We start from the raw sequence: 14,771 nt of genomic DNA, 5'->3' as shown, positions 1-14,771 counted from the left end.
ATCAACAATACCTTTTTTTTTAAAACTTTTCAATTAAAAATAAAACAACCAAACTGGGTTCACAAATGGTTTTATAGTTATAAAAGTTTTACACTTTCATAACTCGAAATCAAAATTTTCGGTTTTTGGTGTAACCAAAAAATATTTGTATATGTTTGATAAATACTTTGAAATTAGACGTTTATCACATATTTAAAGCTTTTGAAAGGTTTTTTCAAGTTTTTCGCCTGGTTTATTTTTTTTTTAAATGAGAATTTTTTTTCTTTTTACGAGAAATTTTGTTATTGTTTCTCTTTTTAAAATTTTTCCAAGTTTCATCCCAAACAGACCTAATGTAAGGAACCCCTGGTGCCCATACTTAAACTTGAATGGTACATAATTAGTTTATACATTACGGGACAATTCTTATCTTCATGAGTTATGCCGGGCATTTTGATTAAAGAGCCAGCCTGAAAGTAGTTGCAAGTAGGATTTTTAAGTTCAATAATGTGTTGCTAATTTTCTAAATGTATAAAAAAGGTTAAAATTATGTAAAGAAGATAAAACAAAATTATTATGTATATAAAAGTAAAATATTTTTTTCATAAAAAAATAATATTGAAATATTATAAAATAAGTTAAAAATATAATCTTTTACATTTTTAAACTAAAACAAAATACTTAAACTGTAAAACTATAACAATTACGTTATAAAAACTAAATAAACAAAAATCGTGATTAATGAAGTTTATGTCTCAATATTTATATTTTCATTTTCTTCTATTCTAAGAAAAAACTTATTCTATTCTATTCTATTCTAAGAAAAAATAGAGAAATATAAAATTTCTCTATTTTTAATATATACTCGTATTATAAGATTCTGCTATTTTCATCACACGATTAAGCTAATTTGAAAGTAGGTAATTATTAACTTATGGAGTATAATAAAGCTGCAATAATTTTATACATTCTTGATTACATCATTTTATCGTATATTGCTAACTTTACATTCTGAGACTTGCAGATAAAAATTATATTGATAATAAAATAATTAAGCATATATTGTAACTGTAAAAAAGTATTGAATATGTAACGTGCATTTATTTTATTATTTTATACTACCCATTTTCTTTCACTTTTAACTTTTCAAACTTTGTTAAATTAATTTTAATTTCTAACAGTATCTACTTTAATAAAAGCAATTTAATACTCTTGTTCAAAAAAATCAATACTTTCACAGTATCATAATTTGGGTCATGCCAAATAACAAAAAACTTATCGTATTTTTCTAAAAAATATTGTCGATTTTTTTCTAAATTAGTCTTAGAATAAATTACTTTATTTTTTTCTTTTTAATATTGATTTTAGAACTAAATAATACATTTTAACACTCAAATATTTATGCTAAAATATTTTTTTATTAAATAACAAAAATTTTTAACTAGGGATTAATACGGTATATTTTTTTTTGTGTTACCTAACATAATTTAAAAAATGTCTTTTTCTTAATAATATTTAGAAAAAAATAATAATTTATTTGTTCTCTGTTTCTGATAATGCTATATGGGAGTTTTTTAAAACTAAAAACAAATAATATTGATGTAATTGATTTTAACAAAAATTTTTTTCCAATTTACAAAACATGTAAATTTTCACAACTTTTTGATTTTGAATCTCGAGCCCATACTCTTCCCAGTAATCCTTTTACCTTAAGACTGGCTGATGTTCTGGATCCTCTGTACTTACGTGGACTAAAATAAGAAAAATCAAATTTTTATATTAAAAAACGTATACTTATGTGCATATTCATGTGATATATACATATGACAAAATATTCCTATAAATTTATTTATAAAAAAATTATTTTTAATAAATTTCATGAAAAATTTCAAATTTAGTATGTAAGGATTTTTATCAATTATTTGACAACGTAATCTAGATATTTTAAAGAATTCTTCATTATGTTATACCTAAATTACGATACAAATGAATGCAAATTTAAAAAATCTGATGTGGTCAGCACATAACCGACCGCAATGTGTATTGTCTAGTTAAATGAAAATGTTACAGAATATTATAAAAATGTCTGTTAAATACTTCTTTTCAATTTTTAGGACATTAGTAAGCTTATAGTTAACATAACCTAGAAAAATGTAAATTTGGCTCTTAGTAGAATTTCGCTTTGTATTACCGGAATTGTTTGAAATGCTCGCCAGTTAGTTTCGCTAACAACCAGAGCTCAAATATCAAATTTCAAGAAATTCTATCAATTCGTTCCGTAGATATGGTGAAAAATGTAAAATCGGCCCGCAAATCAGTTTTCGAGCCCTGATCTTTCCAAAAAATTTATATGTTCATTGTTTTAACACGAGGAATTCAAATATTAAATTTCAATGAAAGCGGTTGATTATTTCTCTTTATATACACAAAAATGTATATTTGGCCGTCCAGTTGCTGATACCTGATTTCTTCCAAAATTTAGGAGGTTTCGCGGACGGTCTAGTGAAGCTTATATATAAAATTTCAAGTAAATTGGTTGAATATTTTCTTCAAAATGGTCAAAAATGTAAAACAGGCCCGCTAAAAAGTGCAGTTCCCAAGGCCTGATATTCGACCAAAAGTTGATCACTCCGTGCCATGGTCGAAATAAACTTACATACAAAATTTCATCAAAATCGTTTCAGCTGAACTTGAGATACACGCGTGCAAGTTATATATCCTCTTCCAGTATAGACAAAATTTCAATACTAATTAAGCGATACTTTTTATTTTCTTTATTTTGTATTTTCTAATGATATATCGCATTTCAATATAACTCAAAATATACTTTTTGTTTTTCTCGTTTTGTTTTTTTGTTATTTAAATCACACATGTTGGCTTAAGCCGTCGTACTAAGAGTTATGTTACATAACTAATAAAAATAGAATCTAATATTACAAACATTTAATATAGTTTTTTTGTTTCTTGTATAAAATTTATGCATTGAAATTATCGCTTAATAAACTATTCCGTGTGAAAATATTTCTAAAAAAAAAATAAAAATCTAATAATTTCGTGTGAAAATATTTCTAAAAAAATAAAAATCTAAAAAATAATTCTTTTCAGCAAATTGGTTTCCTAATGTAAAATAAAAAAAGAAAAAAGTAAAAACAAATTTTGCTTTTAAATATTTTTTGTGAAAGCAAGGAAAAACTATAACTTGGTTTAATTTTTCTTTTCTTAAAAATTGAGAGTCGAAAATTGATTGTCAAAGAATTAAGTTTGAATAAAAAGTTTTTTTATTAAGCGAGAGAAAAAAAAAGAATATTAAATAATTTTTGAAAAGTGGATATATAATTAAATTAAGTTTTATTTTTTTGTAATAACTAAAAGAAAAAGAAATTAATAAAATAAAAAAAAAATATAACAATTAATATTAAAATTGTTTTAATTAATCGAAGAAAAAGGAAATTAATTAATAAATAGTAACAGGAACTTTTTTGTGATTTGTTAAAATAACAAATAATACAAAAGTGGCGCAGTCGGTAGGATACCGACACTGCTCCATATAATAAAACAAAAATAACAAATCGAAATACAGTTAAAAATAAAAAAGAAAAAAATAAAAAACAGTTCGCGAAAACAATATTTTATTAACTTTGCAAAAAAAAAATAAATAAAATAAATAAGTAGTGAATTACAAAAAAACAATCATTTTACTATACTGTATTCGAGTTATTATCATTATTATAAAAAGTGAACAGTGTTACTTTCAAGTATTTATCGGTAAAAAGAAATAAATAACCTGTTACTTATACTTAATGAGCGATTCTGATTTAGGCGGAATTGCATTAACACTTCAACAATTAAAAATACAAAATAATAATCATAAAATGGTACTCTCAGGCTTTACCTTAAGTGATGTGGTAAGGGAAGCCAGAAGTGACCCAGAATTCACCGGTACTGGACACTACGAGGTATCCAGTTTCATCAACGAAGTGGAGTCTTTAACAACGATGTTAACCGACGCAGAACACAAAAAATATGTACTGAGGATATTGCTCGGAAAAATCCAAGGGCAAGCGGCGATATCCATTAGGAGACTCAACGAGGCAACATGGGAACAAATAAAAGCACAGCTCATTAAATCATTTGGGGTACAAGAAACATACCTAAAATTGAAGGAAGAAGCAGAAAAAGTCTAATTCCGAACGGTAAGCCAAATTTATCACGATCTTAGTAATATATTAGACAAACTAAATTATAAGTACCATACTCTAAAACCTATTGATTACAAACCGACGTGTAATGAAAGTAGTATATTGGAGAAATTCCTTTCAAAAATAAATAGGAATGACTCTATTTATTTAAGAACAAAAAATGTCGAAAGCTTGGAAGAAGCTTATAACGAATTATTACAAACCGGAATTACGGTTAGTCGTAATAATTCCAGTGTAAATGCTAGGTCAACTCGTTCCAATAGCAATTTTCAAAATAGTAATTACAGTCGCGGTAACAATTATAACAATAATAATAATTTTCATAATAATAGTAACAGCTTTCAAAATAATAACAGCGATAGATTTAACAATTATGATTGCCATGGTTATCGCAGCCAATTCTCTAATAATAATAATAACGACCGTGGTTATCGTAGCCAAAATAATAGAAATTTTTTTTCGAATAATAACCAAATTAATAGAAATTTTTTTTCGAATAATAGCCGAAATTCTCAAAATTTTTTTCCAAATGACACAAATACAAACAGAAATACTAATTTTGATAATAAAAGACCGCGAAATAATTATCGAAATTATGAACCAATGGAGGTCGATTATAATACAACCAACCACAATAATAACTCAAGCCAACGTAATAATAATACGGAAAACTCGCGTAACATAGAAAATTTTCGAACTTCACGCCTCACCACCAATTACCCATAGCAGAACTTACCATAGAAAATATGAAAATTAATTGTCTTATAGATACTGGTGCTGCTATGTCAATAATAAATCCAAATATTTTTCCAGTAGAAGGGCAATCGCAATTAAAAACGCCCATTTATTTAGCTACCTTAATGGGACATAGAATTATACGGCGTGAAATTATCACGAAAACTCCTTCCGAATTTAACGAAAATAGAACGATGAGTTGGAAAGTTTTTAATTTAAAGAATAAAAATTTCGAAGCCATTTTAGGCCAAAATGTGCTTACACCAATTGGTGCCAGGATCGATTTATTAGAAAATGCGATCGAAGTTTATGGTATTAAAACCAAATTTAAATATGCTTGCCCATATAATGAAGTTTTCCAATTAGGAATTTTAAATATGAACCATTGCGATTTATTTGGAAATTTAAAAACTGAACATATGAACACTGAAGAATGTAAAATTTTAAAAGGGATATTATCAAAAAACAATGATTTATTTTATAAAGAGGAAGATACTCTTACACATATAAACGAAGTAAAACACCAAATTATAACAAAACATTCACGACCAATATATTCGAAAACATATCGTTTTCCTAAAATACATGAAATTGAAGTAGAGAGATAAGTAAAAGAAATGATCACTCAAGGTATAGTCCAACCTAGTAATTCCGCATATAGCTCTCCGATCTGGGTGGTTCCAAAGAAAATGGATAACCCAGGTTAACCTAGGTGGAGAATCGTAGTCGATTATAGGAAATTGAACGAAATTACAACGGACGACAAATTTCCTATTCCGAATATGGACTCCCTTTTTGACAAGTTGGGTAGAGCTCAATACTTTACCACTTTGGACTTGGCGAAAGGGTTCCACAAAATTTTAGTTGATGAAAAGGATAGGTGTAAAACGGCATTTTCGACCCCCCAGGGCCACTACGAATTTCTTCGTATGCCCTTTGGGCTGAGAAATGCCCCCGCTACCTTCCAACGCGTCATGAACCATGTTTTAAGAGATTTAATAAATAAAATTTGCGTCGTTTACCTGGACGACATATTGATTTTTTCGACTTCTCTACAGGAACATTTGGAAGCAATAAACATTATATTTAAACGACTAAGACAGTACAATTTAAAAATACAGATTGAGAAATGCAATTTCTTTTCAAAAAATACTGAGTATTTAGGTCATACCCTCACGCCTAATGGTATAAAGCCTAATGACAATAAGGTGAGGGTTATCAAAGAACTCAAACTACCTACGACTAGAAAACAGATAAAAAGTTTCCTTGGCATTACGGGGTACTACCGCAAATTCATAAAAGATTACGCTGCGGTAGCTAAGCCCATGACTAATTATTTGAAAAAAGATAACAAAATTGACATTCATAAAAAAAATTACGTTTTGTCTTTTGAGAAATTAAAAGAACTTATAACGAATTATCCGACTTTAAGGTATCCAGATTTTAAAAAACAATTTATACTAACAACAGATGCTTCAAACTTTGCAATTGGTGCCGTCTTCTCACAAGATGGACACCCAATTTGCTTTGCAAGTCGAACTTTTAACGAGCATGAAACTCGTTATTCTGCGATAGAAAGAGAACTTCTCGCAATCGTTTGGGCAACCAAATACTTTCGCCCATACTTATATGGCACTAAATTTATTATTAGAAGGGACCATCAACCACTTGCGTGGTTACTTTCACTCAAGGAACCCAATTCCAAATTACAACGTTGGAAAATCAGGTTAAATGAATATGAGTTCGACATAGAATATTTAAGAGGCAAAGAGAATAGGGTTGCTGATTTTCTCAGCAGAATAAATACAAATAAACAAGAAATAAATCTAAATGACATATCTGAAAATGTAAATAGGGAAAACGACACTGACATGGCTACAATTCATAGTGGGGTCGAAGATTTGCGCGACCACATCCCGATCGTAGACCATATAGTTAATAAATACCTTACACAGATTCACATCGTTCCTCAAAGGGAACGTGAAACAGAGAGATTATATGGCAAATATAAATTAATATATATATCAGAAAATGAATTAAACGACAATAATTACTTGAACGACCTATTACGTCGTGTTATAAAAAAGGGAAAAATTGGTATTTTTTCAAAATTGGGTGACGAAAAATATAATATACTACAACAAAAATTAATCGAGCTATTTGGAAATAATAATAATATAAAATTCTATAAATGTTCAACTCAAGCAGAAAATATTCCCAACGAAAATAAAGCAATAGAAATAATAGAAAAAATTCACAACGACTCGAACCACCGGGGTATAATTGAAAATTTCAATCAAATTAGAAAAAGGTGGTTCTTCCCAAAAATTAAGGAAATAATCCATAAATTTATAAACAATTGCAATATGTGCAATAAAACAAAATATGATCGCCACCCACAAAAAACTAAACTACAAATAAGTGAAACTCCTGACGAACCTAATGACATTGTTTGCGGCGATGTTTTTTATTGCTACAAACTGACCTTTTTGACAACTTTCGACAAATTTTCGAAGCACTTAATGGTTCAACATTTACCTGACAGAAATGCTTTAACTATTATAGATCTTTTTAGAACTAGATTTGCTATATTAGGAAAACCCAATAAACTTGTACTAGATAACGAATTTAATAGCCTTAATATGAGAGATTTTTGTAGGGAAGAAAATATCGAAGTTCATTTCACATCACCTAGATCCCACACGGGCAACTCTGACATTGAGAGAGTTCATGGAACTCTTAACGAACATCTTAGAATATTTGAAACAAAAAAATGCAAACTAAATACAATTCATAGGGTTTTTCTTGCGGTGGAAAAATATAATAACTCAATCCACTCGACAATTGAAGTTAGACCACTTGATATTCTAAACGGTAAAGTTTCAAACCTAGAGCAAATTAGAAATTTAATTCATAGAAAAAAAATAATTAATATAAATAGACTGAACATTAATAGAAGTGAATTCAAGCCAGAAGACTCTGGTAAAATTTTAGTTAAGAACCCTGAAACAGAAAGATACAAAACCGCCCCAAGGTATATTCAGATCGAAAGCCGACGGGAAGACAATAAGTTAATAGATAATAATAACCGTAATATTCATCCTTCTAGAATTAAAAGGAAATTTAAATTCATTTCACGTCAAAATACAACACCACAAGGTCAAACCTCAAATACAAACCCACAAGTATAAAATTTTTATTTTAACATTTCTGCTCCTTTTTATAAACTCTACACAAGCAATTTTGCGGTTAGAAAAACTTGACACTCATGGGGGGTTTCAAATCCTCTAGTTACACGAAACTCCTTTAATACAAAATTACACCAAAATACTTCACGTAATAGACACAAATAACTTGCAAGAGACGCTAATAAAAATCGAACAATCTATCAACACATTTTTCGAAGGTCCTGAAGACCAATATATTATTAAACAATTACAAACCCAAGTAAACAAAACATCTCATAACATAAAAACACTTATAATACATAGAAAGAAACGGGGTTTGATTAATTTTGGAGGTTCTACATTAGGATGGTTATTCGGCACTATGGATAGCGATGATCGAGCTGAAATCGAATTACATCTTCACCAGGTGGATCTAAATAACCATAATTCAATAGCAGCAATAAACCAACAAATCAAAATTAACAACGACTTAGAAAATAAAACCGCCAATATATTAAACAAATTCGATTCTTACAAATCTTAAATAATATTAATATTCTAAATCAAGAAATTAATAAAATACAAGGTAACCTAGCATTCGCGAAACACGGAATTATGACTAATTCGATACTAACATCAGATGAAATAGAACGTTATGAAATAGACTCATTTAAATATCAAGAGATTAAAAGTTCAATATTTCAAAGGGATGAGAAACTAATTTTCGTTATCTCAATCCCAAATTTATCTGACCAATTAGCACAAAAAATTAAAATTTTACAAATACCTAACGATAAATTTAAAGAAATTTCTCTAATAAATTCGAATTTCATTACACACAAAAATAAAACTTTTATCGATGAAAATAATTTGTACGTAAAAAATTTAAAAATTGCTGACAAATGTATTCAAAATTTAGTTAAATATAAGGTTAACAAATGTACTAAAGAAATTGAAAAAAATTTAAAAATTATCGAAATATCCTCAAACAATATATTAGTAAAAAACGCAGAAAACCTAATATTAAAAACCTCTGTTAATAATATTACTTATATTTTAAACAAAAATCATCTAATTACATTTAGTAACTGTTCTATTGAATTAAATAATATTGTATTTACAAATAAAGAAAATTATATATTTGAACATATCATGTTACCAAACTATTTAATTATAGATCATATAGAATTAAAAGCAAACTTAAATGATGTCCACTTAAAACAAATTGAAAACATAAAAAAAATTGAAGAAATAAAAATGTCATTTGAAAATAATAACAAAATTTTATATATACTAATTGTAATTTTGCTGACTATGGCATTAACTATACCAATTTTATATTTTGTAAAACAAAGGAAATCAAAATGCATTAAAATAAAAGTTCAAGAAAATGCTGTGGGATTAAATATTAACCAATTACCAACCACATCAAGAAAAAGTGATGTCCAGGAGGACATCAAGCTTAATAAGGGGGGAGTTATATATCCTCTTCCAGTATAGACAATACTAATTAAGCGATACTTTTTATTTTCTTTATTTTGTTTTTTCTAATGATATATCGCATTTCAATATAACTCAAAATATACTTTTTGTTTTTCTCGTTTTGTTTTTTTATTATTTAAATCACACATGTTGGCTTAAGCCGTCGTACTAAGAGTTATGTTACATAACTAATAAAAATAGAATCTAATATTACAAACATTTAATATAGTCTTTTTGTTTCTTGTATAAAATTTATGCATTGAAATTATCGCTTAATAAACTATTCCGTGTGAAAATATTTCTAAAAAAAAAATAAAAATCTAATAATTTCGTGTGAAAATATTTCTAAAAAAATAAAAATCTAAAAAATAATTCTTTTCAGCAAATTGGTTTCCTAATGTAAAATAAAAAAAGAAAAAAGTAAAAACAAATTTTGCTTTTAAATATTTTTTGTAAAAGCAAGGAAAAATTATAACTTGGTTTAATTTTTCTTTTCTTAAAAATTGAGAGTCGAAAATTGATTGTCAAAGAATTAAGTTTGAATAAAAAGTTTTTTTATTAAGCGAGAGAAAAAAAAAGAATATTAAATAATTTTTGAAAAGTGGATATATAATTAAATTAAGTTTTATTTTTTTGTAATAACTAAAAGAAAAAGAAATTAATAAAATAAAAAAAAAATATAACAATTAATATTAAAATTGTTTTAATTAATCGAAGAAAAAGGAAATTAATTAATAAATTAAAGAAGAAAAGGAAATTAATTAACTTTTTTGTGATTTGTTAAAATAACAAATAATACAAAAGTTGCACACAAACAGACTGACGGACCGACAGGTTATTAAAAATAGTTTACTTGCACTTCCCTACTATGAAAAAGTGCATTCCCACCGAAAACTCAATATGCAAAATTTGTTGCCTTCACATAACCTAGCTATTGTATACACAATACGGTCGGTAAAAAGGCTGGTGTGGTCAGTACATAACCGACAGCAATGTGTATTCTCTAGTTTAACGAAAGTGTTACAAAAGATTATTAAAATTCATTTTAACCCTACTTTCCAATTTTAAGAAAGTAAAGCCTGGAACATACACAGAAAATTGTAAATTTGGCTCTTAGCAGAGTTTCACTTTGTGCCATCCAAATTCCTTTTAAAGTTCGTCAGGTACTTTCGGAGACAACTCAAATATAAAAAATCCAGCAATTACATCAATTAGTTTCACAGATATGGTAAAAAATATAAAACTGGTTTTCGAGCCATGAGCTTTCTACAAATTCAAGAACTTGTTTTAATATCCCGATTTCAAATATAAATTTTCTAGAAAATTGATTGATTATTTCTCTTTATTTGGGTAAATATGCAAAATTGGGCCGAACTGCTCAAAGATCCAAAGATCGTTTTTGGGATCCAGTTCCCGAGGCCTGAAATCTCGACAATTGATCAATTTTTACAGAAAGAAAAACCGACAGACATCTCCCTAAAAATAGTTTTTTTTTCGCTTCCTTACCGTGAAGAAGAATGTTTATAACATAACATGTACAATCACATAACCATCACTATAGCATTAAGTGCTACCACAACAATTTTTATTGTATGCAACACGATCAGTAAAAAAGAACCATATTGAAAACGAAATGCATCATGAACCTTATTTATTTCATATTAGGCGGTAATTATAGTTATCAGAAAAGTGGATGCGAAATAATTTCATTTTTATGCAAATAATAATAACTCTCATTAAACTTAAAGATTTGGATTTCATAAAACCATTTCAAATTATCAATTTCCTTTTTAATTTAACCTTTTTCGATTTTGCAAAAAAAAGTACAAAAATATTTTTTTACGGTTATCAGTTTGTTTTCATATGAATTTTATAAAGTTTTTTCTAATTAATCTGTAAGAAAAAAAATCTGTTATATTTGACCACATAAATTTGAAAAAAATTCGGATGGAATTTTTATGGTTGCTATAATTAGATTTAAGAAAAAGCAGACACATTAAGTTATAAGCGCTTTTATCAGCCGTTCAGAAAGCTTATTTAAAAAAAAAATGGTTGTAAAACCTTAAATCTAACGAAAATTTTTCGGCTTCGAGGGAAAAGTACTTAAATCAAAAATCCAAAAAAAAATTTTTACAGCAATATCATTGATTATTTAATTTCTATCGATCTGTATTATCACTTCAATCAGTTGCTATGAAATATTCCTTGTAAGTTGAAGTTATCAATATAACCGCCCTATAATACTTACATTTTTGAGTTTGCACAAAAACAACTGAGTTGACTTAAGTTTTAATGTTGAAGAAAAGACCAACTTAAAGCTAATGCACTTTTTCCTCAATTGGTTTTGCGTTGAAATAGTAAATAAATTTTTTAACATTAATTATAGTTTTACCTGCATTGAATACTACGTGGTGGTGTTCCATCTGTTATAGTCGGACTAGGCCCGATAGGGGAACTTGGATTGCTTGGATTATTAGCACCACTAAGGCAAGGAACGCCTAATGGCGAACATGCCCTTTTATTTCTCCTCGACGATCTTTTTCTAAATAAATCCCTAAAATATTTGAAATTAAAATATGTAGACAATAATATTGTAAAATAGAAATCTCTATATATATGCGTGTATGTTACCTTGACTTTTCTGGATTTTCTAATTTTAAACGAATTTGTGATAACAATCCAACTAAAAGTTCATCTACATTATGATTAATACCAACGGATGTCTCGATAAATTTACAGTCATATGCTGTTGCCATAGATTTTCCCTCTATTAAAAGAAAATAAAACGAAATGGAATGTAAAATAACCTAAATAAAGGACCTATACTTATGTACATATACATTAAAACTAGTATTTTAAATAAATACGTACCATCTGACGTTATCATTCGACTTCTAGCTAGATCTGCTTTGTTACCTACTAATATAACAGCCTTTTGCGCAATATTCTCTGTTGTCCAAAGTGATTGTAAAATTAATTCAGCAAGACTAAAGCTATCACGATCTGCTGATGAGTATATTATACAATAGCCATGAGGATCGTAGTTTGATAGCCAATTTTCGGGCTAAGGAAATAATAATTAAATAAAACGATATAAAAATTGATAATAAATATAATAAATATATTTAATAATATTAATATTTATATAATATTTAAATATATTATATAAATATGTACATATATGTATAAATTAATAATTGTAATATATATATATATATATATATGTACATATATGTATTACAATTTTTATTTATACACAGATATCACTAAATTCTTACCGAAATTTCTGTGCTAGCAAGATCAATAAATATTAATTCGGATTCTTCGCCGTTTAGTAAGACATTGACAGATTTTTCACCTGATTCATCATCTATTTTAAGAAAAGTATTGATCATGAGTTTTTTGCGTATGTGCACATACATAACTAAAAATTTTAAAGAATTATATTTCACAAACCTATGCTTGTGTCATAAGCGTGCAAATATTCTGAAGTCATAAATTGTGAAATTAAAGAAGTTTTTCCTACAGCTGGACCGCCTAACATTAGTACTCTAAAAAGTAAAAACGCAATATGTAAATTATTTAAATATATTTAAGAATTATATATTATAAACCTATAAGGACCACTTCCTGGATTTGATGTGCTACTTTCTCTGCTTGAAGCTAAACTGCATGTTGCTGATGTTCTTGCTGAACCAACACATGGTGGTATTCCCTGAATTGTGGCAGTTAAATGTTCGGTGCTACATTTATTTAAATACAAAACCATGAAAATCGGAAATAGAAAATTATTTTCTTATATAAAAAAAGATGATACATGTATACCTAGAATTGGAGCTATTATTTGATCGAACACTGTTATTTGAGCGACTACGACGACTTTTTAATGAATCGCCTCTGTTAACTATTCCTTTTCCTGTTATTGAAAAATGCCTTAATCTATAATACTCCTCTTCAACTCCTGTATTCGGCATGGAAGCAACTCTGAAATAGTTAAAAATTAATAAAAACAAAAAAAAAGTTTATATTTTTTATAGCACATACAAAAAAATATCTTATGTAATGCATAACGAAAAACACTAATTTTTAAATACTATTGTACAGGGTGGTGCAAAACTGGTGTTAAAGTTATCATAGAATTTCGGAAAGAAATCAAAAGAAAAGTACAAGTAAAGACTTCCATTATGTGCAAAAAATAAAAAAAAACAATATTTAATAAATAAATTATAATTTTACTAGAGCCATGATCAACTTGTAGAAGAAAATTGTATATGACCAAGTTGCAGAAGATGGTAATGTAATTTGTGTGCCAACAAAACATTGCATTAGTTTAACCTATTATGGATACTTGTCATGCAGAATTTTTTCAAATTTTAAACGATTGAACAATTTTGTTTACTAAAAGTTACAAGGAATCAGCTCACGGGAGGTTAAACACGAGTTCTCGACCACTCTATGTAATATTTAAAGCTTTGCATTGTTTACAAAAGGAATTAGAAAAAAATATTTTTAATAAGTTTTAGAAAAATTTACGCGTATTATTAAAACTTATAAAAATATTTTTTTTTAATTCGTTACATAAAAATTTACGCAATATTATTAAAAATTAACCCAAAAAAAAATTCGTTATATAGCTACAAATTCAGGTACTTAATTTTGTGCATATTTTTTATGAGTTAAAAGAAAGCTTTAGGCTTTAATTTATTTAAATGTTAAATTAATGTTTTTATATCTAACAAGTCCCAATGCTCAGAGAGAAACTTGAAAGCACGACCTTATTTTATATGGGTTTTTTTAAATCGAAGTGGCTATTTTTTGAGAAGAAATATTAAAATAAATTCACACTTATTAAAGTTACTGAAAGCATTTCATTATTTTTAAGTGAACAGCTTTTTTTTCTCATAGGGTAAGTTAACTCAAGATATGGGGAGTAACTGTGGTGTTCAACTTGAAATATAATTAATGAAAGATAATTCTTAAATATTGATATAAATACATAGTAAAGAAAAAATTTTAAGAGGGAATTAGAAAATAATATCTAAAATACGATCAAATATTACTTTTTAAATACAAATTTTGTATAAACTTCAAAATTTTATCTCTATTTTTATTTAAAAAAATATTAAAAACTTACTATCATTTAAGTATATCAATTACCTAAGAAAAAAAATATTTAAAATGTTTGGAAAAAACAATCATATATTTTTAT

The 14,771-nt window shown here is 27.2% G+C and overlaps 1 protein-coding gene across 5 annotated transcripts in view; it reads right to left on the bottom strand.

Moving 5' to 3' along the window:
• Positions 1-204: 204 nt before the first annotated feature.
• The window catches only part of LOC129610748 (J domain-containing protein DDB_G0295729), a 71,056-nt gene continuing 56,489 nt past the window's right edge, over positions 205-14,771 (bottom strand). For all 5 annotated transcript variants that reach the window (XM_055523430.1, XM_055523431.1, XM_055523432.1 and 2 more), the window contains 8 exons: positions 13,388-13,546; positions 13,177-13,305; positions 13,019-13,113; positions 12,841-12,932; positions 12,434-12,626; positions 12,194-12,329; positions 11,955-12,116; positions 205-1,730 (listed from right to left, as the gene is read on the bottom strand). In XM_055523430.1, coding sequence (XP_055379405.1) covers positions 1,613-1,730; positions 11,955-12,116; positions 12,194-12,329; positions 12,434-12,626; positions 12,841-12,932; positions 13,019-13,113; positions 13,177-13,305; positions 13,388-13,546 — 1,084 coding nt within the window. In that variant the 3' untranslated portion in view covers positions 205-1,612. The remainder of the gene's footprint in view (positions 1,731-11,954; positions 12,117-12,193; positions 12,330-12,433; positions 12,627-12,840; positions 12,933-13,018; positions 13,114-13,176; positions 13,306-13,387; positions 13,547-14,771) is intronic.

The sequence above is a fragment of the Condylostylus longicornis genome, unplaced genomic scaffold (assembly GCF_029603195.1).
Source record: "Condylostylus longicornis isolate FDR11 unplaced genomic scaffold, ASM2960319v2 ptg000048l, whole genome shotgun sequence".
In the NCBI taxonomy this organism is placed as follows: domain Eukaryota; kingdom Metazoa; phylum Arthropoda; class Insecta; order Diptera; family Dolichopodidae; genus Condylostylus; species Condylostylus longicornis.
Note: the sequence above shows the minus strand (reverse complement) of the source record. Positions and strands in the feature narration are given on the sequence as shown.